This window comes from Eulemur rufifrons, chromosome 17, assembly GCF_041146395.1.
Source record: "Eulemur rufifrons isolate Redbay chromosome 17, OSU_ERuf_1, whole genome shotgun sequence".
In the NCBI taxonomy this organism is placed as follows: domain Eukaryota; kingdom Metazoa; phylum Chordata; class Mammalia; order Primates; family Lemuridae; genus Eulemur; species Eulemur rufifrons.
Genome location: NC_090999.1, coordinates 76,176,313 through 76,203,247, shown reverse-complemented (window position 1 = coordinate 76,203,247; position 26,935 = coordinate 76,176,313). Strand labels below are relative to the sequence as shown.

Below are 26,935 nucleotides of genomic sequence, written 5' to 3'. Positions count from 1 at the left end.
AAGGAACACCAATGGATTCCAAACCACTGGATGGAAGGTTGTTGGGGGTCAGGATATTTACACAAGCCATTACCTCTCTCCAGAATTACTTACTATTACATGGGGTAAAAGTACCTTCACAATGAAGAGATCTGGTAGTCACCACTTGATTTAAGTGATTAAACTTGACTGAGCACTAAGAGTAAGACAACCAACTTTATGTGTTTCCTCATAGGATGTACAACTATGAAGTGTCCTTGCCAAAAATGTTTAACCTGAATCTAATCAAGCCTCTAGACCTATCATTACATTTATGGGGAACAACAGGGGACAGACTAAGGACAAGTTAAACAGCAGTATGAGGAAGCAATCAGACAAATCTAGAATATGAAAAATTTTACACAAAAACTCCCCAGACTCTTGATAAAAATCAACATCATGAATAAAAAGTGGGGGAACTATTCTAGATGAAAACATTATGATAAGAGTCTAAAGAAAGACAACAATCAAATGTGGCATCTTTGACTTGATCAGATCCTGGTTCAAATCAACAACAACAAAGACAATGAACAGAAAAAAAATCACTATAAAACACATTATGAGGACAACTAGGGAGATTAGAATATTAGATGATAATAACAAATACTGCTAATTTTCTTAGATGCAGGAATAGCATTGTGGCTTCTTAGAAGAATGTCTCTATTCTTACAAGATACATAATCAAGCATTTAGGGATCAAGAGTATGATGCCTGAAACCTACATTCAAATGGTTCAGAGAGAGCCTGCCAATGTGGCAGAATGTTAACACTTGTTCAATGTATGTGACTAATATGAATATTCACTGTACCATCCTAATTTCTACGGTCGTTTAAATTAAAAAAAAAATTTGGGAAAAATAAAAATAAAATGATGGGCTGTTTGGTTGGAGCAGGAGGAGATACTTTTTCTATCTGTGTAAATTACAGCTAGTCCTGATAAGGAAGTGGATTAATTACTTTTAGAACTTGGCATGAGGATGGAGTAGGAGGATTTCCTCAGTGGCTACTTTCTGTTTCCTGAGTTACTTATTCTTTTTCCCATCTGGTGTTTATAGGTACTTTCCATTCCCTTCTTGCTCAGAGGAGTCTTCCTGATTTAGCCTTAAGGCACCTGACTAGCCTAACTTCCTCAATTCTTCTCTTTCTACCTGGGTTAACTTGATCCCTTTTAACTTTAACTTCACATTGACCCAAGACTTTTCATTTTTGGCTCACCCCAAACCATTTTCTTCACTCAATTTGAGGGAGCCACAATCCTTTATCCATGGTTCTCAAGAATTTCTTCTTGGTTACATCTTCTTACTCATTCTGCAGGTACATTTAGAGGCATTTGCATTTTTATTAAACCAAGTAAAGGTGATTTTCTGTCTATAAGAGAAGGGGCACTGACATGAGTCATAAACAATTGTGCACGTACATGTGCTTGGTAATGAGGTGATAGGAATTGGGGGAATCCCTTTACCACCTTGTGTACTTCTTTGTATCAAAGGATCTTTGTATCTAAGGTAAATGTTTGTTACTGAAATGAAGGAAAAAAAGAAACCACTAAATTATTCAGCTCAATATGCTAAACTTATTTTGGTTGTTCTCAGCATAAATTATAAGTAATAAGCAACAGACTAAAGTCCAAATTAGTCCGAGTCTATTTAAAACTGTAAATATTTGCTCCTTCAACATAGCATACAGCAAAGCAATTGTAATGTTTAAAGTCTATTACAAAAAAAATTAATTAAAATGCCACTGCATTCATACTTCTGATAAGTGTTATATTTTACATAACAATGAACATAAACTAGTATTCCTTTGGATATAAATATTAACATTCAAATTTTAAAATATTTAGTATAATCTACATGGCAGGGGTCAGGAGTTTGGAATTTCAACATTAACCCAGCCTTCTTGCTGGTCTACTACCACTGCTGAGCCCCTAGTTATAAAAACTGAGCCCTTGAGTCCAAACTCATTTCTTGATCAAATCCAGAATTTATCCTTTACTAGAGGAATGATTTCCAGGCCTTGTCTCCTGAAGGCCTTGTCTTCCCCAGGTGGATGTTCTGTGTCAAAAGGGGGTTTTAAATAGCTTTCCCAAGACCTCGTAACATTTAAAGTAATGACTCTGGATGCCAGACCCGTATCTGTAATCTACTTTTAACCCCCAGCAGTCTAGGGCTCATTCCAGAAATGCCCAAGTCTGGCCCAGGTGGCTGAACTAAGATTCTGACATAAAGTCTATAAATGTTGGAAAAATTTGCCATCATAGCTCATCATCCTTACAAAGAGTAAATAACTTCACAAAAAGAACTTTTATCTCCCTAAGAATAGAAATAGTTTGAAAACAGAAACAAATTTTTCAAAAATAAAATTTTATACTCTTTTCGTTTAAATTAATATAAACATAGCTTTGATTATAAAAGAAAAATTTGATGTCTCCTGTGAAACAGTTTATTAGCACTTACTTAAAAAAATAACTTTTCTGTAGGATTTAATACGAGAAATCAAATTCTTGAAAAGAGAAAAATACTATCTTGAGAAGATACACTATCACTAATACCTTCAGAAACACAAATGTACACAAGGTCATAAAGGAGATTCAGTCAAATAATTCACTTCTTAAAACCAACTGAAAGCATGGTCTTCAGATTCTCTCGGTGCTTTCCTACTATTAATACAACACTAAATACTGTTTCATCTGGATCAAAAGTAATAAAGAACAATGATTACCTATGAATAATCCTTTATAATATAAAAATTAGCAAAAAGAACTACTTAAAACTTTATTGTGACATAAGAATTGGATTTTATTTTTAAAACAAAAATAAACTCTATCATTAAAAATAGTTATCAATGACTTGAGAGTAATTATATATTTCTTTTTCTTACTAATCATTCTCCACAGGTACAAACCCAGTGTAAAATACATAGCATAGTTGGATTGTAATAAAATTTAGTCATCACTTGCTTTGGGTGAAGTTAGATATGGATATTTACAATATGATTTAATTAACCTAAGAATGCTAGGAAGGCATGAAGTAATGAACTTTACAAAATTAACTATTTAACAGATTAAGAAGTAATGACTAATATATGAAACTATTTTTAAACTACTTTTAATGGTTTAAAAACTAAATTTTGAAACAGGGTGAAACTTGGAGTTCTCAAGTTAGAGTGTCTACTAGACTGTAAACTCCTTGAATTCCTGGGAAATATTGTTTTGAGTCTCAAAAACTTAGAAAGCTCAGTAAATGTTTCTTGGTTATCTAAAGTGCTCTTAAAGAAATAATAATTAGGTATAGAAGTTTGAAAATCTATGAAATACCATACAATATTGGAACTTAAATCTCAGACTATGACTCCAAAGTCTATGATCTTTCCACTATGCCATTTTTTCTTCATTAAAACAACTCAGATAATTTAGTTACAAAAATATTTTAAAATATATATCTACATTAATGAATTAACCATAATCTCAAAATATTGGCTGAGATATATGAAAAATAAGTAAAATAAGTAAAAATGAGAAAACTGTGTACATGGATTAATCTTACCTAAAAAAGCAATAGAAACATTACAAGAAGCAGAAACATAAAGTAAAGCGGGGGGGACAGGGTGACAGAGAGACATAAAACAGGATGTTGGGGGAGAAATGGGAAGGAAGAAGGTAGGGAGGGACAAGGAGAACAGGGAGAGAAAAGAAGCTAGGAGGAGAAAGAGGAGGGGAAAAGGAGGGAGGAAGGAAGGGAGAAAGAGAAAGAGAACTGCATATAAATCAGTGCCACTTTTAGTCTACTGGAAATAACAATGATATTTTCATTGTGTAAGATACAGCCAAATAGAGGAGCTGTTTACTCATTTACTATGACAAATTAACAAATAATAAAGAATATTTGAGAATATATAACAAATAAAAGACGAAGAGAAAAAACATTGATGAAAGAGAAAAGAAATTTAAGAACCAAAGGAAAATAGAGTTTCTAATAAAGTTTTTATTTATCAAGGAAGAAAATTAACAAAACAAAAAGAAAACTTTTCCAATTTTAAATATAAATATGAAGACTGTTTAGTCACATTAAACATAAGAAAAATATTGCCCAATTATAGCAACAGCCAAAGAAGCTTCTGTTCATAAACTATACTTAATCTCCACTGAAATCTAACATTTAACAATTTTGGGTACAAAATTACATAAGTACTTAATAAGAAACTATAACCATAAATCTCCGTTTAAAACATAAATAATATGCTCCTGCTGCCATTTACTTCTTAGACTTCTTATGAAAATTTTAGGACAATATAGATACATAAAATTAAGCTACGAAGATAACATAATGCTATAAAATGATGTGGTTTTAATGACTTAAATACTCTAGGTAAAAAGATTTTTAAAAAGCTTCTAAACAAATACAACCCGACTTTTCCTATTTAAGTACTTTGTAATTAAATAAGAAAATACGATGCTAGAGAGAAAATTTTAAACACTCCTTGCATTCTATTACAAATGCTACAGAGTTCCATTTGGTATGAACTATTCAAAAATATGTTGAAAATGTAAAACAACAAAAAATTAGTAAGACTTTCTGTACAGTTTGACAGTTTAGTCTACTTTGGTTTATTTTAAGGTTTTTCATATGTTAATTGCTCTAAATGGAATCATTCCAATGCTTAGAAAGATAACTTTCAAATGTAAGAATAAAAAGCACTTAAACAATTTTCATAATTTTACGATACCTTTTGCTAAAGCTTCTTTATATTTCTCTTTGGCAGAATTCATTTCTTTTATTAGTTGTCTATAACTGGATTTTAATTTCTCCAATTCTGTCTTTGTCACCTGTCAAAGAAACAAAATGCTGAAAATTTATTAAATGTTTAAATTTACATTGAGTTTTTTTAATCCAGATGGCTGACTAGAGGAATTTCAAGCACACCTCATCCACTTAGAAGAACCAAAACAGTGTGTAGACAATCACACTCTGAATACATTATCCAAGAGGGAACATGGGAGTCCCACAGAGAAGCAATAGGAGGCACCAAAATCTAGGAAGGAGAGGGAAAACAGGCAGCCTACATGGCTGGGACTGGCCAGGAGTAAATCCCCAATACAGGAGTCAGTGAGTGAGGACCCTTCTGCAGTCCACTTTCCCACTGAGGAATCATGCAATCCAGCCCACAGGAGAGTACCTTGGGACCAAATGAGAGACTGTGAGAAAGAACTGCTCTAGGGATGTAACATGCCCTGTTTTTCACGCCTTTTCTGAAACCTAATTGGCCACATCAAGACACCATTCTTGATCTCAGCTCTTAACAGACTGTGTACACTCAGGCTTCTGCTTACACAACTGGGCCATGAGCAGGGCATGGACTCCCACAACCAGGACTGAGAAGCATATGTATGGCATGGGCTGCAGCCACCAGCACTGGAAGTAAGCACCGCCCGTGGGGCTTAAGAAGGATGAGAGATGCCATGAAGGCTTGGTCTTGAGCTGGGCGAGGGCTCCTATGGCCCAGGGGCTGAGTTGCAGGCTAGGCACAAATTACCAGGTCTGATGCAACAGCAGCTGGGTCAGCTGAAACAGGCAGGACAGGGCCTCGGTGGGACTGGGGCATGAAAGGAACAAAAGTCTCCCATATGCCAGCCAAGGCTGTGGCCACTAGGATCAGGCACACCCTCCCTTTGGCAGGACCTCAACACAGTGGTAGTAACCCCTCACCTAAGCATTCCAGCACGGTACTGAGGATTGCCCTGTCCTTGCCTGTCACAGCTGGTGCATGTACTCACCACTGAGGGACCTAAGCTCAAGCCTGAACCAGTCCAGTTCTACCATGCTTCACTCACCACTCCCGTGCAACCATGGCAGAGTGCGGGATCTGGGGTCCTGGGTTCCACAACCCAATCCACCATCTGGGATACTCAGGCACTATTCCTGGGGGACTAAGGTTGAACATAAGCACCCTGCCATTACCATCTCAGCTGGGTCCTACTCACGAAGACCACCTACTGGACTGGAAGCCGGCATGCAGAACGCATTGTAACCACTGCCAACACAAGCGCACAGCACTTGGAACTCGGCAGAACATCTCACCACCACTGTTCGCAGTATACTGCTGCTACAACTGGCATCCAAGAAAGCCACACAGAGGTCAGAGAATCAGCCGGTCTGAAACCACCAATACAGCCAGCATATGCTGCTCCAGTGCACAAGAATAGACATACAGCCCCTACTGCTAAAACTGAAACCTAAAGATGAGCCAACACGACATTCTAGTCACCTGCACAAATTCATCACAGCCTCCACTAATTAATACACCCTAACACACAGAGGAAACCACAGATAACATTAATGCTGTTTATAGCCAAAAAAATCATACAGAGACTTCATTACTGCACACACTCGGAAGCAAAGCCAAAGGATCCCCCCAACCAACACTATAGTCACAACTTCAGGAAAAAGTATGCGTGCCCCCTGCCAACAAAAGTAAAACTAAAAATAAGAAACAGTTAATATTACACCAGATATGCAGAAATCAATGTAAAGATACAGGAAACATGAAAAAGCAAGGTAATATAACATCCCCAAAGGAAAATAATAATTCTCCAGCAATAGATCTTAATCAAAAAGAAATCCTTGAAATCTCAGATAAAGAATTCAAAATATTGATTTTTAAAGAAGCTCAAAGAGATGCAAGAGAAAGATGAAAAACAATATGAAAAACTCAGAAAAATCAATTCAGGATATGAATGAGAAATTTACCAAAGATCTTTAAAAAAAAAACAAAACAAATTATAGAACTGAAAAATTCATTGAAGGAAATATAAAATACGTTCAAAAGCTTCAACAATACACTAGAACAAGCAGAAGAAAGAATTTCAGAACTTGAAAACAAATCTTTTGAGATAACACTGTCACACAAAAATAAAGAAAAAATAATAAAAATGAATGAACAAAGCCTTCGAGATGTTTAGGACTACATAGAGCAACCAAATTTATAAATTATTGGTATTCCCAAGGGTGAGGAGAGAAAACCTTATTTTATGAAACAATAGATGAAAAATTCCCACATCTAGCAAGAGGCTAGATATCCAGATACCGGAGGCTCAGTGATCCCCAGGCAAATATAATGCAAAAGGGACATCATCATGGCACAATATAATCAGACTGTCTAAAGTCAATGTGAATAAGTGAATTCTAAAGTCAGTAAGAAAAAAGTGTCTAATTACCTAAAAAGGAAACCTCATAAGACTCACACCAATCTTCTCAGCAGAAACCTTACAGGACAGAAGAGAATGTGATGAAAAATTCAAAGTGCTTAAAGAAAAACAACTGCCACCCATGAATTCTATTTTCAGCAAGATTAACCTTTATAAATGAAGGAGAAATGTACTCTTTCACAGATAAGCAAATCCTGAGGGAATTCAACAATTGGCCCTACAAGAAATGGTCAAGGGAGTCCTAAACTTGGAAGCAAAGGGATGACATTCACCATCATGAAAAGCCACGAAAGTATAAAACTCAGTCTTCAATAAAATAGTAGCAAATCAAATCTAACAGCCTATCAGAAAGATAATACACCATGCTCAAGTGGGTTTTATACCAGGGATGCAAGGATGGTTCACAGCAACCAAAATTAGTGGGTGGAATTATAGGGGAAAAAAAGACAGTGACTATGTGGATGATGGGTAGGTGAGAGTTCATTTAACTATTCTTTCTCCTTTTGTATGTTTACTAATTTCCATAACAAAAACAGTTTTTGAAAAGTTATTCAGAAGAGAGAGACTCTAAATACAAAGAAAACTTAGGAGTACCTTAACTAAGTTATTATTTTGCCTGTAGTTTCTTTTATATTTATGAATAGTATTACATAATACTTCATTTTTTTAAAAAGGTAAGAGCTATTTCAGTAAATAAAAGATAAAAATTCTAAGTAAAAAGAAAGCATTGTTTCATAGTTTAATTGGCAGCATATTTTTCTTCCTTAAGAGTAAAGTAACAATATATCTTATAATCAATGTTTGATGTTCAATAAAATGTTATTTATTAGAGACCCCAAACCTATTTCTTGTAAGGAAATGATGAATAAACTATTTTTTAAGTCAAACAGGATAAAATATTTCAATGAATTTAAAAAAGCAATTAAAGGAAGAATTTCATTATGGAAAGACTAACCTTGATCATCTCTGCCTCTATCTGCTGATGAACACCTATATAACTTTTCTTCACCTGCTGCTTGTCCTTGATCATCATGGTGAGCCTGTGTAACGGTCCAGAGTTTAGGTCCTCTGCATGTGTCTTCATTATCCTACTAAGTTGCTCCGTCTGCTGAATCATGAGTAGCCAGGACTTAAAAAAAAAAAAAAAAAAGAAAGAAAGAAAGAAAATTAGCATTTGTAATAGAGATTAGAGGTTTCCATTTAGCTGTGCTTTGAGTGTTTGAAAACTTTAAATATTTAGTTTTACGGAAATTATTACATTAATATAAAAATAGCAGGTTTTTGGCAATTGTGCAATGAGCTATGAATGGTTTGTATTTAACATTTTCAACTTCAACTACAAATGCTTCAAATTTAAATAATTAGAGACTGTAGAATTTTAGGAAAAAGATTAAAGGACTCTTTGAGAGTGCACACTTGCAGTCTTCATTTTATCACTTAATTGTTTTCCAACACAATGAAATATTGTTCTGCCCACACCATTCTGATGTCCCAGTAGAGTCACCAATTCTTAAACTTCAAATGCAATAGACATTTTGCCACCTTTATCTTAACTCATCTCTCCATGACATCACATCCTGCTGACTCGCTTCTTACTGAAACTGTCTTCTTTTGGGGCTTGCATGGCTTCCTATCTTATCTTCCAACACTCCTGGCTTGTTTCTAAAATTTCCTTCTTCAATCTGTGGTACCTGTTCTTTTGCTGTCTGTGTCTTAAATACTGGTATTCTCCAGACTTCTATCTATTGCTGTCTTCTTTTCTTAGTAAGTACCATTAGATCGTAACAGTGTTTTCTAGCACAATACACCTAAGGGGCACAACATATTTCCTCAATAGCAGAGACACATAATGGTGGGGTCCAGACAAGTGGGCATAGGGACACTGCTGGAAAAACAAATTATTTGTTATTGTTTAGACTTCCTAATGTACATATACTGAGAAAAGTAACAAAAGAAAGTTCTTCACTGTAGGTCTTCAAAATTCAATTCAGAAACAACAGAGACCTATCACAGTCAGGGAGGGGCTATGTTAAAGATATAAAAAAAAAAGAACACAGTATGGTATCAGATATTAACAAGAATCATTTTCTACTTTATTACTTTTGATCTGTGAATGAACAGAATTATTCTTTTTCTGTTGATATTCCAATATAATCCTAAATCAAAAACATCTAAATCAAAATTATAGCTTAAAGCAAACAAATTCTTAGCCATAGTCCATACTTACCAGGGTCTAACTCAGTAATCTCATTTTTGATACACACTACAAAAAAATGGTTTTTCAAAAATAATAACCTTTGAGGGTATTTGTTTACAGAGGGAGGTTGTGAAATGCTATCATGAAAACAGAACATGATATGCAGCCTATGAACCCATCATATTTACTTTTAAATATGAAAATGTTAAGACCACTAATATGCTCTTAACATCACAAAGCAATTTAAAACTGATGTAGCCCTTCCTTTAAAATCTAGAACTTAACAAAGATGCAAAACACAAAAAACTATACTGCATGAATTAAACATATAAACTAAATGGCTATAATAACTTATGTAGCTTTACCATTTTCATCTAATATTTTCACTCCATAAAAATACAACGTTGGAAAAACATTCCCTGGCATGTGTAAGAGAATGTTAAGGCTATAAAAAAAAAAAAAAAGTGAGATGAGTCAGTGTTCTTTTCTATCCTCAAAAAATAAATATTCTCTACGTGCTTTGTAGCAATACATTTCCATGATTTTATGTGGAAGTCCTCACAGCCTGGGGGGGAAGACTTCTTGGAAGCCAACACTGAAGACCACAGTTAAGTTACATTGCCCCCCTTCTCCCAAAAGGGAACATCCTAACCTGCCTAATGGCCCTGTTCACCGCAGTCACTACAGGAAGTTCAATGTTCCAAAGAATATGTGACCACTCTAACTATCAACTCCACATTGCCCTCAATATCTCCTAATCCAATCCAGGCTGTTATATATAGAATCCTATATCCTCAAGAACTCTTGTTCTATGATTAGAAAAGTCCTCATACGCCTTGTCAGAATTTTCCATGTATATTCTAGTTTTAACAAAAACCTGGCTCTATCCCACTCCCAGTGCCTGAATGCTGCTAATAAATATTCCCTCTCTTCTGGCAAAAGTCCCTGCTCTATGAAGCTCAGGCTACACTTCCCCACAAACAATCCATCAGCAAGTCTTTAAGATTCTGTCTCCAAAGTTAACCACAAATCCACACACCTCTCTCCATCTCCATGGCCACTCCTTTTGAAGGTTATGATTATCTCTGGCTTAGACTATTAAAAATGGTATACTCTCGTGCTATTTCTAATCCATTCCCCTTAAAATATCAAAAGAAATTATTAACATTGTCTTCCTTCAAACTTTACACTGGCTTTCCTTTGCATTTAAAGAAAAATCCAAACTCCTTTCTAAGAACTATAATGTCTCCCACTATCTGTACTCTGTCTATCCTTCCAACCTCATGTTTTGACATTCTCCACCTAGCTAAACAAATTCTCGGAGCATTGTTCTTCCTTCATTTTTCTGAACATATCAAGCTCTACCTGGGATGGGAAACCTGTGGCCTTCCAGATTCCCAAGTGCAGCCCCTCAACTGAATCCAAACTTCACAGAACAAATACCTTTATTAAAAGAATTTGTTATGTAAAATTCGGATTCAGTCAAAAGGCCTCACTCAAGGATCCAGAAGGCCACATGTGGCCCCAAGGCTGCAGGTTCCCCACAATCTCCTCCTGAAAGTTTTCTCCTCTTCCTGGAAGCTCTTCCTCTCCTTCACATGACAGGAGCCAACTCTTCCTTTACTAATCAGCTAAATCTCATGAATCCTTGCTATTCTCTCTCTTGGCACTTAAAACAATTATTTATCTGTATGTGGGTTCTTTTTTTACAATGTCGCCTCAACTGGAAGGGAAGTTCAATGAAGGCAGTACCATGTCTCTGCCTACTATTTCAGGTATTTACTGTGATGCCCAAGACAACAGATACTAAATATTCTTGGAAGGAAGGAGAGGGAAGGAGGGAGAAAGGGAGGGAGGGAGAAAGGGAGGGAGAGAAAAAGGAAGAAAAGAATGAGGAATGTAGACTAAAACCATAAATTGAATACATGCCATAAAAAGGGTTTAAAAAATCTTTTTATTTTAAACCGAAAATGGATAGTATTATGATGGTGAAGGAAAAATAAAGAAGTCTATCTTCAACTGATAAAACAACAGAAAGGTCAAAGCAGCAAATAATACAAATGAAACTGACATAAAAGGAATGGTTGAGAATAGCAAGAAAATGTTTAGGTGGTGTATTACTTGAATTAGATGGGTGGCTGGAATATTTGTTAAAAGAGAGAAGGATAAGATGTTAACAGATGCTTAATAAATAAACAAAAGTAAAATGCACTCCAACATTTGCAATAAAACTAGTATAGCACTTTGCAGATATAGCTCTTTGGTTAGGGCATAGCAATGAACAAAGCATAGTTTGTTAAGATAATTTGTGGAAAATAATTCTTTGTAACCTAATAAACAAAATATTGTAGGCCATCTGCAGACATTCAAATTGCTTTATTATAGAGAAACCTGCTTGCTAATAATGTTCCTTATAATTGGATTTTACCAGTATAAGTCACTGACTCTACCGTCAACTGTGACTGTCTGAAGTAGACAGGATCTTAAATAGAGAAAACCTAGCCAGGCCCAGTGGTTCACACCTGTAATCCCAGCGCTTTGGAAGGCAGGAGGAGCACTTGAGACCAGGAGTTCAACACCAGCTGCCTGAGCAACACAGTGAGACTTTCTTGCTACAAATAACCAAAAATAAGTTTTAAAAAATTAGCTGGGCGTGGTGGTATGCACCTGTAGTCCTAGCTACTCAGGAGGCTGGGGGAGGAGGATCACTTGAGCCCAGGAGTTTGAGGTTGCAGTGAGCTATAATCACATCATTGCACTCTAGCCTGGACGACAGAGTGAGACCTTGTCTCTAAAAATAATAATTAATTCATAAATTAAAGGAAATCCCTAAAGACTCCATAAAAAATTGTTAGGAACCAATAAACGAATTCAGTCGCATAATACAAAATCAACATACAAAAATCAATAGCGTTTCTATACCTAACAATGAACTATCCAAAAAAGAAATTTTTTTTAAATAGCATCAAAAAGAATAAAATACTTAGGAATAAATTTAAGCAAGGAGGCAAAGATTTTGACAATGAAGAGTATAAAATATTGATGAAAGAAATTGAAGAAGATGTGACTAAATGGAAAGATATCTTGTGTTCATGGACTGAAAGAATGATTATCATTAAAATGTTCCAAAGAGACACTCTTGTTTCAAACTATATTACAAAGCTATAGTAATCAAAACAGTATGGTACTAGCATAAAAACAGACAAATAGACCAATGGAACAGTAAAGAGAGCCTGGAAATAAACTCACACATCTATGATCAACTAATCTTTGACAGGGGCACTAAGAATATACAATGAGGAAAAGATATTCTCTTCAACAAATAGTGTTAGGAAAATTGGATATCCACATTCAAGAGAATGAAACTGTATGCTTATCTTACACCACACACAAAAATTTACTTGAAGAGGACTAAAGACTTTAAAATGAAACCTGAATCTGTAAAACTCCTACAAGAAAACATAGGAAAAAGCACCTTGATATTGGTATTAACAATGATTTTTTTTGGCTATGATACCATAAGCACAGAAAACAAAAGCAAAAATAAGTGAGACTACATCAAACTAAAAAGCTTCTATAAAGCAAAGGAAATAATCAACAAAATAAAAAGGCAATCTATAGAACTGAAGAAAATGTTTGCAAATTATATATTTGATAAGGGGTTTATATCCAAAATATATAAGGAACTAATACAAATCAACAGCAAAAACACAAATAGATCAATTTAAAAATGTGTAACGGCCGGGCACGGTGGCTCACGCCTGTAATCCTAGCACTCTGGGAGGCCGAGGTGGGCGGATCGTTTGAGCTCAGGAGTTCGAGACCAGCCTGAGCAAGAGCGAGACCCCCATCTCTACTAAAAATAGAAAGAAATTATATGGACAGCTAAAAATATATATAGAAAAAAAAAAATTAGCCGGGCATGGTGGTGCATGCCTGTAGTCCCAGCTACTCGGGAGGCTGAGACAGGAGGATCGCTTGAGCTCAGGAGTTTGAGGTTGCTGTGAGCTAGGCAGACGCCACGGCACTCACTCTAGCCTCGGCAACAGAGTGAGATTCTGTCTCAAAAAAAAAAAAAAAAGTGTAAAGAACCTAAGTAGATCCTTTACCAAAGAAGATACACAAAAGATATATGAAAAGGTGTTCAACATCCCTCCCTCCTCATCATGTAACTACAAATCAAAACCACAATGAGCTATCACCTCATTGTTAAAATGGCTATTATTAAAAAGATAAAAGATAACAAGTATTGGCAAGGATGTGGAGAAAAGGGAGCCCTTGTATGCTGTTGGTGGGAATGTAAATAGTAAAGCCATTATGGAAAACAGTATGGAGCTTTCTCAAAAATTATTATAAAAATAGACCTGCCATATGATCTAGAAATCCCTCTTCTAAGCATATATCCAAAGAAAAGGAAATTAGGTCAAAGAGATATCTACACTCTCATGTTCGTTGTGGCACTGTTATGGTTTGGATATGGTTTATCTGTCCCCACCACAACTCATGTTGAAATTTGATCCCCAGTGTGGTGGTGTGGGGAAGTGGGCCAAATGGGAGGTATTTAGTTCATTAGGACTCCACTCCCATGGGTGACTTGGTGCCATTCTTGTGGTAGTGAATGAGTTCTCACTAACAAGACTAGATTAGTTCTTGTGAGAATGGATTAGTTCCCATAAAAGTGGGTTGATATAAAGCCCCTCAGGCTTTCTATCTTCATACATGTTTTCTTCCCCTTTGACCTTCTCCACTATGTTATGATGCAGCATGAAAGCCCTTACCAGAAACCAGGGCCATGTCCTTGAACTTTCCAGCCTGCAGAACCATGAACTAAGTAAACTTCTTTTCTTTATAAATTACAAGTTTCAATTATTCTGTTATAGCAACACAAAACAGACTAGACAGGCCATATTCACAATTGCCAAGATAAACAACCATCAACAGATGAATGGATAAGGAAATTGTGGTATATATAATACAAACACACACACACACACACACACACACACAAACACGCTCTTAATGGAATATTATTCAGCCATAAAAAAGAAGGAAATCCTGCTATTTTTGACAAAATGGATGAATTAAGAAGGCATCATGCTAAGTGGAAAACTCAAGCACAGAAAGACAAATACTGCATGATCTCACTTATATGTGGAATCTAAGAAAGTAAAACCCATAGAAGAAGAGAGTAGAATGGCAGTTGCCAGTGGCTGGGAGGTGGGGAAATGGGGCCATGTTGGTCAATAAGAACAAAGTTTCAGTTATGCAGGATGAAAATGTTCTGGAGATCTAATGTACAGCATGGGAACTATAGTTAGATATTAAGTGTTCTCACCACAGGAAAAAAAAAAAAAACTGTGTGAGGTGATAGATATGTTAATTAACTTGATTATGGTAATCATTACACAATGCACATGTATACCAAAAAATCACATAGTATTCCATAGATATATACCATTTTTTGTAAAAAATAATATTGGAAAATTTAGTAATAAAAATAATATATATGTGATTGAAAACCTCTAATGAGACACAAGGAGAGACAAGAAAAGCCGTTACCAGAAACCAGGGCCATGCCCTTGAACTCATTTAAAGAAATAATAGCTGACATTTTTCAAAACTTGATGAAAACTAAAAACCCACAGGTCCAAGAAACCCAATGAACCTAAGCACAACAAGAATGAAAAAAACATACTGTAAGTACCATATCTAAGTCAAACAGTCTTGGAACATTCAAATATTTAATAACGATAATAAAAATAATTTCTAAAAATTAATTACATATGTAAAACTCCATCAATTCTATATCTCATTATGATGAGTTCCTAGATAACTTCATTTTTCCTACGGCATTTAACATTTTTCCCCTGTAAATACAATAGGAATTAACTAGTATCCTTTTCTGCATAGTTTATGTCTCAGTATCCAGAAGTACAAGCATGTTCTTATCTAGTGAAGCTTTTTTTTAGAGACAGGATCTTGCTCTATTGCCCAAACTGGAGTGCAGTAGCACAATCAGTTCAGTGCAGCCTTGAACTCCTAGGTTCAAGCACTCCTCCTGCCTCAGCCTCCCTAGTAGCTTAGACTGCAGGCCCAAGCCCCCAGGCCCCCTTGGTGAAGCTTTTTAAAGAATCAAAGAATTAAAGTTACTTGATAAATGATAAATGGATCATCTCAGTTAAGCATATCCTCCAATATCAGGAGAATTTCACTTTCTCTAATTAGTTAAAGCCTTTCTAAAAATGGAAAGATTGAAACGTTTAAGCCCCTGTTATTCCAAGTATTGCAGATTCTCAAACACTAACATAATAACTAAAATGAATCCACATAAAATCAAAATACTGTGGACAAAAAGTAATTAAATAAATTATTTTTAAAGTAAAATCAATATAATCAAATTCAATACTTGTTTTCTAAAGACTGGTACCAAATATGCTGAATTGCATTAGCTCACTGTCCAATCTCAGAAGTAAAAGCAACTGGCACAATGGTACATGCCTATGGTCCCAGCTACTTGAAAGGCTGAGGCAAGAGGATCGCTTGAGCCCAGGAGTTTGAGAACAGCATGGGCAACACAGCAAGACCCCATCAAGAAAAGAAAGAAAAGGAAAGAAAGAAAAAAGAAATAGAGGGAGAGAGAGAGGAGAGAGAGAGAGAGCGAAAGAAAGAAAGAAGAAAGAAGAGAAGGAAGGAAGGAAGGAAGGAAAAAGAGAAAGAAAAGAGAGAAAGAGAGAAAAAAGAAAGAAAGAGGAAAGGAAGGAAGGAACAAACAAAGGGAGGCAGGGAGGGAGGGAGGGAAGAAAAAAGAGAGCCACATGACTACCAAGATATTACAAAGAGTAAATTATCTAAATATCTAAGCACAGATCAGGTCAGAAAAGAAATTACATTACCTCTTCTTTCCCAATACTTTTCCAGCTTCCTAGACCCAGTGCTCAATTGCTTTTGTTCTTCTTGGACTTAAAGACCACATTTCTTGTTCTTCTGAGGAAGAAGAGTAACCAGAAAGATAACTGGGCAAAGAGAGTTACCTTTATCTTTCTGAGGCAAATCATGTAACCTCAGCAGCTGTCTCCTACCAAAAATTAAGGGTTGAATTAAAGACCCTCACAGACCCTTCCAGTTCTAGCACCCCGTGATCTTCCTCTAGCTACTTCTTTCCTTAGTGCTATCCTCATAAACTCTTTGAGTTTTATAGCTCATGTCCAGAGAAGATTCCTTTGTTGATGCAGCTGTAGTGGATGTTTTGGAATTTTTTTTTTTTAAATAATGAATTACAGTTAGGATCCTGGGAAATGTTTTACCTCCTCTTTAGCTTCTATGTGAAATTCCTGCTCTCCACTCTGCTACATCCTATTCCCTTTCTGAGTCCTAGAGAAGTCGTTCTGTTATTCCGTATTTCCTACATCTCCAAATTCTGCTTGATCGGCTTCTTCAGCTCAACATTTCTTTAAATAGCAAAGCCCTTTCTTTCCGCCCCCAACCCAAACAACCCTTCCATCTACTGCCCAATCTAATTTTTTTAAAAACCCTTCAAATAGATGCCTGGGGGAGGAAGGGAATCTCTGCATTTTCTCCCAGAACATATAAGCTAGGCTATATACATAAGACACCGCCTTCCTCCAAAGCTCTATCAAAAAAATGCTGTTTTCTTCTCTTACATCTTGTGTAACACAGAACCAAGAGGCAGAGTTGATGGTATCCATTACTTCTTTACAACCCCACCCCTATTGAAGCTAACCTCACTTATCCTCTGCTCCTCCTCTTTAATATTATAAACCCCTCACATACTCACAGGATTTTTCCTATTTACTCCTTTTATCATTACTATGAGGCAAATATCTTCACCTTAAAAATGTGGAAATTGCATGTCAGAGAGAGTAAATAATCCATCCAAGGTCACACAACTAACCAGTGGAAGAGCTCAGATTCAAACACAAATCTACCTCTTAATGTGCTAGACCTGATACAACCTGATGCTTGGAGGAAACAAAAGTATGGAAAACTAAAGGCCCTAACATCTAAAAATGACTTTAAGGATAACTATCTAGGCTAAACTGATGAAAGTACTAATACTTTTGAAACCGGTTACAAATTACATAGTAAACTTTAATCTGTATTTAGCACTTTATCATTAAGTTAGGGGTTAGGAGCCAAAGGGAAAAGTTACCTGCTCCCTTTAGGCAATCTACTTTGTAGCACAAATACGTTTAAAGTGAAAAAGTCCTTCTAGGGCATTCTTGCTATGACTTACTAATCTCTGTATCCATGCTTTGTATATCCATGCTCTGTTAGAAGCTATGGACATGAAAATGAAAGAGGCTTCTCACTGTAATTGATTTTCTGACTAAAATAATGACCCCCCCGCATATCACCCTATGCAGAACAATTAAGAAATAATCATCTTCTTCTGACCTAACCAACCCCAATACCACCCTGGATAATTAAAGTAGGATCACTTTAGGACACTGACACAGATAGCACACATTTTCCTATGTCTCGGCGAAACAAATTACTGGCTTGAGATTTTTAAATTATAGATCATTTTTCCAAATTCTAACTTGTATATTGAAGAATATTTAGATTATATTATAAAAAATACTGCTTTCACCTGAAATGTATGACTTCAAAAGATTTTCTAAATTCTTAAATGTGATTTTTTGACACTGTTTTTTGTGACCAAAAATAAAATGGTTCCTGGAAATAAATACATCACTTATTTCATAATAAAATGGAAGAATAATGATTCAATTTATAAGAATCATATTCTTATCTCCTTAAAAAAGAGACCAGTTGCATACAGTAAATATTTAACACAAATCCTAAAATGTCTATTTTACATTTAGGAAGCCAAGAGAGATAAATGGTATGTATCAGTTATACTAAGATGGATACATGATATAAAGAAAATAATCTCTGTACTCAATTTTTAAATAAGAAAACTTCATATGGGGGAAAATGTATGTCTTTAGAAATGTACAGCATGTCCTTTCTTGTCTTCTACCTTTGAACTAATAGATGTGTGGTGGGGTAAATCAGTACTCCATAAATAAGCAGTAATTTAAGTGTCCTGAGTTCATTAAACCAAAAAGTATTTATTCTAGGATACTGAGTCAAAGAACAAACTACTGCTGGAACTGTAATTATAATAAAGCATTGAAAATAATCAACAAGATGACTCAAGCTTGAAGAATACCTAAATAATAGTTGTCATAAATAGCTTTTCACTGCGCACTACATCCTCCAACTACTTGTTTTCTTTCTTCTCCCTTGAATTTTTGTAATGCAACATAAAAATTCCATAAAAAAATGCATAGTTTCTGCACCACACAATAACTCAAAATAAATGGTTCTCTGAAATAACAGTTTTTATTCAGAGTTTCCCTATTACACAGGAAGAATGTTTTTGGAGTCTCTGAATCCTTATGAGATACAGAAATCCAGAAAACAACTCATTAAATTTCCCTAAAACTGACATTTTCAAAGACTCAATTGCAAGTGCACAGGAAACTTTACATACTTCCCATTTATCAGAGCCCTCTTTCTACATTTTCTTCAAAGCTTCTTGGTTTCCCTAGGCTAGTGGTTCACAAACTGGCTGCAATATAGAAGCAAGTAGGAGCCTTTTTAAAATACCAATTCTTGAACCTCATGACCAGAATTTCTGATTTAATAGGTTTTGGATGAAGTCTAGGTATCAGTATTTGAAAGCTCTCCAAGTAATTCTAATCTACAAGTTCTGCTGTAGCAAAATATTTTTGTTCCTAATAATCATTGGGTTGTACAGAAATCACACAATAAATACCACAGGGCTTATAGACAAATGCGGCTAAACACGTTAACCCTTAAGAAATTAATCAGGGTCACATTAAAAAAGGACAGCAACCTAATAAAAACTTTGCAGTTTTATACATATTAGATGGTTAAGAAATACATGACTAATACAATAAATTATGGCACTTCATCTTGAAAAACCTAAGGTTTGCTTATCAAAGTAGATTTCAAAAGGGTTGAAACCTGTAAGTTACTGTAAAGTGGTACACTTGTCTGAAATTGGACAGAAAGCTGCAATACCACGTATGGATGGGTGTGGCTCATAACAAAGATGTAAATAAAGGTAACCAGTAAAGGACTTAAGTGTGTGTCTGATGTGTATTCCTAAGCAGCTTGGATCAGCTGGGTACAGTTTTCTGCATCCACCTGGAGCTTCTGGTTTCACATAGAAGCAAATGCAAAATTCATGTTAAGCTCAAATTGTTCCCTAATATATCAACTGTGTTTGAACAAATTAGTGTTTTCCAATCAAGTGTTATGGCAGTTACATAATATGTACATTACATGACTACTAAATAGTAAGACTGGTTTATCAAAAAGCATTTTTCATTACTTTTTATTCCCATGTGCTATATAAAGCATTGCCAATATTTCAATTCACTTCATGTTTATAAGCTAAGCCACTTCATGTTTTAAAGCTAAGCCAATATCTCCTTTCAAATAAGTTGTGTTATTTGAAAATTATCTGTTTCACTGTAGTATTTCAGAAGAGAGTTGACTATATTCAGACAGTTATAATTTTAGATGAATAAAAAAACAAAGTAGAATTCATCTTCAGCCCCAAATAAAATAAGTCCTCAAAATACAACAGCTGTTTAAACATATAAAAATATTTTTAATTTCACTCCTTTTAGAGAAATATAAAATAAAACCAGACTAGACATCATTTCTTACCCATCAGATAAATAAAAATCCAAAAGTTTGATACAAACTCTGTTGCTCAGATTAAGCAGAAGCTGGCACCTTCATATATTCTGGTGGATATACAAAATGGTACAACATCAATACCTATCTTATATACTATAAATTTATATTTATATTGTCAATATGTAATAAAACTATCATGCACATTTACATTTTGATCTAAAATCCCATTTCTAGGAATTTACCCTGAAGACATCCATAATGACACAAAAGTACATCTGTACAAAGATATTCATTGCTGCATAATTTGTAATGGCAAAATACTGTGAAACCTAAAATTCCATATATAGTAAATTGGCTGAATACTCAAACATTCTCTTCACTAAAAGGAACCAGAACTCTTACGAAAAGGGGCTAATTCCAGGACTTTAGAAAGCAACATTCAAGATGAGCCTGGTATATTTTATTATGCCAAGAAGTACTCAAAGAATGATGGGACAACAATAATACAGGCAGTTGAAAAAGAAAAGATGGCTAGCTAGGTCTCCAAGAATGATGGGACAACAATAATACAGGCAGTTGAAAAAGAAAAGATGGCTAGCTAGGTCTCCATCTCCCAATATTGGTCCAAGAGCAATACAAAAAACAAAAAAAGAAAAAAAAAACACAAAAACTATGTCCTCAGGATGTAAGACAAAATGTACACAATTCAAAAAAACTTTCAGTAAAAATGAAAAATTCCCAAATCACAGAGTGTGAGTTCTCACATTGGTGTTCCAGATTAAAGGTCACTGAAAAAACATAACAACTAAAGGAAATGAGTGATTCTGTATTGAATCCTGGATCAGGATGAAAAAAAAAAACTGTCAAAAGAAAGGACGTTATTGGGACAGTTTTAAAAGTTGGTTATGGAATGTATTTTCAGTAATAGCATATGACAATGCTAAATTTCCCAAATTTGATTATATTGTAAGTATGTTCTTAGAAAATACATGTGTTAGTATTTAGGAATAAGGGGACATGACGTCTTTAAATCACAAACAGTTCAGGAAAAAATAGTAATATATATTAATATGAAGAGAGAAAGGGAGCCATAGAGCAAATGTGGCAAAATGTAAACAACCAATGAATCAAGAGAAGAATATAGAGGAAATCTTTATTTTATTCTGGAAAGTCAGCTGTTATTTTTAGTTTTTTTAAATAATGACATAAAAATCACTCGTTGCAAGACTTCCACTTCCAGTCAAGATGGGGAAAAAATGAAGTCCTCCTGCCTAAAACAACTACAGACTAGACAAAAATATATGAAACAGCACTCAAGACACTGGACATTAGGAAATGAAGGGCAGTGATATGGTTCTAGGCAAAGGATTTATGAAGGAGACCCAAGGGCAATCACAGCAACAACAAAAATAAATAAATTGGGCTTGATTAAATCAAAAAGCTTTTGCACAGCCAAGGAAACAATCAACAGAGCAAATAAACAACCTATAGAATGGGAGAAAATATTCACATGATATACATCTGATAAAGGGCTAATAACTAGAATGTACGAAGAACTCAAGCAGATCAGCAAGAAAAAAATCAAACAACCCCATTAAAATGTGGCAAAAGACATGAACAGAAGCTTTTCAAAAGAAAATAGACTAATGGCCTATAAACATATGAAAAAATGTTCAATGTCACTAATCTTCAGAGAAATGCAAATCAAAACCACAATGAGATATCACCTAACCCCAGTGAGAACGGCTTTTATCAAAAAATCCCAAAACAATAAATGCCGGCATGGATGTGGAGAGATAGGAACGCTTATATACTGCTGGTGGGACTGCAAACTAGTGCAACGTCTATGGAAAACAGTATGGAGATTCCTCAAAGAACTAAAAGTAGTCCTACCATTTGATCCAGCAATCCCACTACTTGGCATTTACCCAAAGGAAAAAAAGTCATATCAAAAAGACAACTCCACTAGAACGTTTACTGCAACACAATTCACAATCACAAAGATGTAGAATGAACCCACGTGCCCATCCATTCGTGAGTGGATTAACAAAATGTGGTATATGTATACTACGGAGTACTACTCAGCCACAAAAAATGAATTAATACCTTTTGCAACAATATGGATGAAACTGGAGACCATTCTCCTTAGTGAAATATCTAAAGAATGGAAAAACAAATACTACATATACTCACTATTAAATTGGAACTAACCGATCAGCACTCATTTGCACAGATGGAAGTAAAACTCAACGGAAATCATGCAGGTGGGGGGGGGAGAAGGAGATGGATGCAACCATACCTAATGGGTAAATGTACACTATCTGGGTGATGGCTACACTTATATCTTTGACTCAAGCAGTACAAAAGCAATCCATGTAACGAAAATATTTGTACTCCTATAATATTCCGAAATAAAAAAAATTTTAAGTTAAAAAAAAAAAAATATGAACATACGAACTGAGCCCTAAGATTATCTCAATTTGCTGAATGGAGAAAATGTGTAGGCCATAGCGTAGGGAGGAAGAGCCAATCAGAACACAGTAATCTCCATGATATAAAGGAATGAAATAATGTCTTTTGCAGCAAATTGGATGGAATTGGAGGCCATTATCTTATGTGAAGTATCTCAAGAACGGAAAAATAAATACTGCATGTTCTCACCTGTAAATGGGAGTTAAAGATGGGTATACATGGTCATACGGAGTGGTATAATGGATACTGGAGACTCAGAAAGGAGAGGGGGATGAGGGATCAAAAATTACCTGTCAGGTACACTGTAAACTACTTGGGTGACAGGTACACTAAAAGCCCTGACTTCACCATACATGAATATAATTCATCCACAAAAACACTGTACCCCCTCAATCTATTGTAATAAAATAAATAAATAAATAAGAATCATAGACCTAAATATAAAACTTAAAACCATGAAACTTCCAGATGAAAACACAGGCAAAGCTCTTTCTAACTTTGGGTCAAGCAAAGATATTTTTACATACAATTCCAAAAGCACAATCTTCTGAAAAAAAGATTGATAACTGGACTATACTTATAAGTAGAATAAATGATAGCTTTTCAGGATTAAGAGAAAAAGCTGACATACTCCTTGATTTTCTCTGGATTCCCAAGCATTGTTCAAGCGTTAATTCTCAACATTTCCGCTTTGGAGGCAACACTACCCACTTAAACCACTTCTCCCAATCCTCATTACCTTTTCCCTAGACCTCATCCCCATCCCAAATACCTCTGTCCTTCCTTAATTACTTTAGCACGTGTCTCCTTCTATTCCTCACCAAAATACTTGACAGTTCAGTATTCACACTGATGATTCCTCCACTGCCCTGATTGTATAAATTTTCATTCTTCTTACCCATTAATCCTATTTCTCATTGCTTTCACTACCACACTTCTTTAAAGAGCATAATTTCAGTTAAGCATGGTAAATAGAACGTATTTCTCCACTCCTTCAAAAAACCCAATAAAATACAATATAATTAAAGTATAAATTCACAATAGCAAAGAAAATAGAAAATGTGTAACAATGGGAAATAAGACATGTCAATAGAAAATAAGAAAGTGAAAAGCAAGTGAGCGGTAACTAATTTGCATGTCAGAATAAGCTGAAATATAAGTATCCCACAAAGGGGAGGTCAAGATTTATGGAGTTAGCTCCAGTAAAGCTCAGGAACTGGAGAAACCTGGAACAAATGGAGAAAGAGAATAGGGTGCTGAAACTGGACTGATTCAAAGTCTATATAAGAACCAGGTAGAACCCCAGTTCCGTGCTCAGCCCACACGGAAAGGCAACTATTTTTCCCAGTGCAGTGGAAAACGAGGGAAAAATGAACCACAAAGCCTTGGACTCAAAGACACTAGGCAGCTTGCCAAAATCAGGAGGATTAAGTAAAATATGACTCAAAATACCCAACCTACTTTCCCTATCTCCATTAACATAATAGCAGATAGGGTTCCCACATGAAATAAAGGACACCCAGTTAAATTTAATTTCAGATAAACAACAAATACTTTTTAATGTTTGCAGGTAAATTTAACTGGCGTCCTATATTTTTAATAGCGATCTCTGGCAACCCTACCTTCAGACTAGAGACTAGAGAATTCCTCTTTGGGAAATCTGCCTGGCCCAGGAAAGGAAGTTAAAGATATTAACTTTAAGGGGCTCTCAATAATCACAAATCCTTACCTGAACACACTATATACACATTCTTCACTGGAAACAGAGTTTTCCTCTACAATTTACTCAAATCCTAAGACCCATAAGTGAAAGAAACATTAATTTTTAAAACTTTCCAAAGTAAAGAGGTAAGACATATTTTTAACTTTGAATAAATATAGTGAAATATGATATTTAAGTAAGACAATGGAAATAAATAGAGTAAAAATCCAAGACTATTAAGGTGTTTAATATTTCATCTTTAATGTTTTCAAAGAACAATTAATAGTACAATTTCAGCCCATATTTTTATATGACAGAATAACCTTGGAATTAAAAAAACTATATTGTTTATACAATAGAGTTGTTTTAAGAGTGACTAACTCATCAATATACTAATATTTTAGCAATGAAATAATAGCAAGTAACAGCTACATGTTAAAATATTCCATATGATTCACAGAAGAATTCAAGGAGGCAGATTATAATTACAGGTTGTGTCAAAAGAAAAAAATTGCAGGGTTCAAAGCAAATAGAGTAGTAAAAGAAACCAAAATTTGTAACAATGGCTCTTAAACTTGACTAAGCATTATAATAACATGGACATCTTCTTTTTTAAAAAAAGAAAATATTTCATAGTCTGTCCCCAAACCTACTAAATAGAGTATCAGGGAGGAAGGGCCCCAAATTATATCATTTTTAAAAGCTTCCCCATGAAATTCTGATACTCAGTAAAATTTTGGAACTACTGCTTTAGAATGCTCACTTGGGTATGCTCATTCAATACTATGATCTGTTTGCTTTAAGCACAGTTATTATGCTGTAAATTACAAATGATGAAATTATTTTTCTTACCTGGGATACATTGCTGACATAATTCATTTGGACAGTACTTTCCTTATCAACTTGATTACAAAGGTTCTGTAAAGTAGATGCATATTCTTTATCACTTTTTATTCTCAGGGCCATAAATTTCTTCACTGTTTCCAGTAACCGTAATTCCCAGTCTTGCAATTTTAACACAGCTTCATGTGAATTCTTCAGGTCACTCCCAAACCCCATTTTTGTAAGGCACTGCTAATCTTCCACACTGCACAAGTGAGCCTGCTAATCAGCACATACCTGTATATGTAAACACAAGGGAAAAAACCTTAAATCAAAAGGAAGTTAGTCATCAAAGCAAAGTTATGGCCCATTCTTTATGGGGTAAAAAACTCACTACAAGCGAATGCTTTCTCCCAAAGATCAGGAACAACATGTCCACTTTTTTGTTGACCTCTATTCAACATTATACTGGAGGTTCCAGCCATTACAATGAAATAAATGAAATAAAAGACATTCAGATTGGAAAGGAAGAAGTAAAACTATCTTTATTTGCAAATAACATCATTGTATGCAGAAAATCCTAATGTAATAAAAAAAACTATTAGAATAAATGAAAGTGATATTATAGGTTACAAGATCAACACACAAAAATCAATTATATTTCTGTATACCAGCAATGATCAATCCAGAAAGAACAGCACCAAAAAAGAATAAAATAGTTAAGAATAAATTTCACAAAAAATTTAAAGCTTATACTCTTATAACTAGAAAACATTGTTGAAAGACATTTTAAAAGACCTAAGTAAATCAAAATACTCATGATCATAGATTAAAAGACTTAATATTGTTAAGAAGGCAAGACTCTCTTTTACAAAAATTGACAAGTGAATCCTAAAATGTATATGGAAAGGCAAGGGAGCCAGAGTACCCACAAAAAAAAAATCCTAAAAAAGAAGAACAAAGTTGGAAGACTCACATTTTCTGATCTCAAAACCTACTAAAAATCTATAGTAATCAAGACACTAGGGTACTGGCATATGGACAGACATGGGGATCAACGGAATAGAATAGAGTGTCCAAATATAACTCTTCACATTTATGGTAAAATGATTTTCCACACGGGTGCCAGGTCTATTCAACAGGGAAAAAAAAGTCTTTCCAACAACTAGTCCTGGGACAACTGGATTTGCACATGCAAAAGAATGAAGCAGGATGCCTTCCTTAGACCATACACAAAACATTAACTCTAAACGGTTAGTAGACCTAAATATCAGAGCTAAAACTACAAAGCTCTCAGAAGAAAACACAGGAGCAAATCTTCATAACCTTGGCTTAGATAATGGTTTCTTAGATACAACAACAAAAGTGTAAGTGACAAAATAAAAACACATAAATTGGATTTCATCAAAATTAAAAACTTCTGTGCTTCCAAAGATATCATCAAGAAAGTGAAAAGACAACCTTTAGAATGGAAGAAAATATTTACAAATCTTACATTTGATAAGGGACTTCTAACTGGAATATATAAAGAATTCTTACAACTCAATAATAAGACAAACCAATTAAAAATGAGTAAAATATTTGAATAGACATTTCTCCAAAGAAGAACACAAATGTCCAATAAACACATGAAAAGATGTTCAATATCATTAGCCATCAGGAAAATGCAAATCAAAACTACAATGAGATACTACTTTACACCACCAGGATGTCTATAATCAAAAAGACAGATAATAACAAACGTTGCAGAGATTGCTAAGAGACTGGAACCCTCATTTCCCGCTAGTAGAAATGCGTTAATAAAATGGTAGAGCCACTA

The 26,935-nt window shown here is 34.9% G+C and overlaps 1 protein-coding gene across 1 annotated transcript in view; it reads right to left on the bottom strand.

Moving 5' to 3' along the window:
* FER (FER tyrosine kinase) overlaps positions 1-26,935 on the bottom strand; it is a 395,460-nt gene that overhangs the window by 318,750 nt on the left and 49,775 nt on the right. The window contains exons 2-4 of the mRNA XM_069492253.1: positions 25,147-25,413; positions 8,178-8,351; positions 4,744-4,843 (exon numbers count right to left, since the gene is read on the bottom strand). Of these exons, the coding sequence (XP_069348354.1) occupies positions 4,744-4,843; positions 8,178-8,351; positions 25,147-25,353 (481 nt within the window). The 5' untranslated portion in view covers positions 25,354-25,413. The remainder of the gene's footprint in view (positions 1-4,743; positions 4,844-8,177; positions 8,352-25,146; positions 25,414-26,935) is intronic.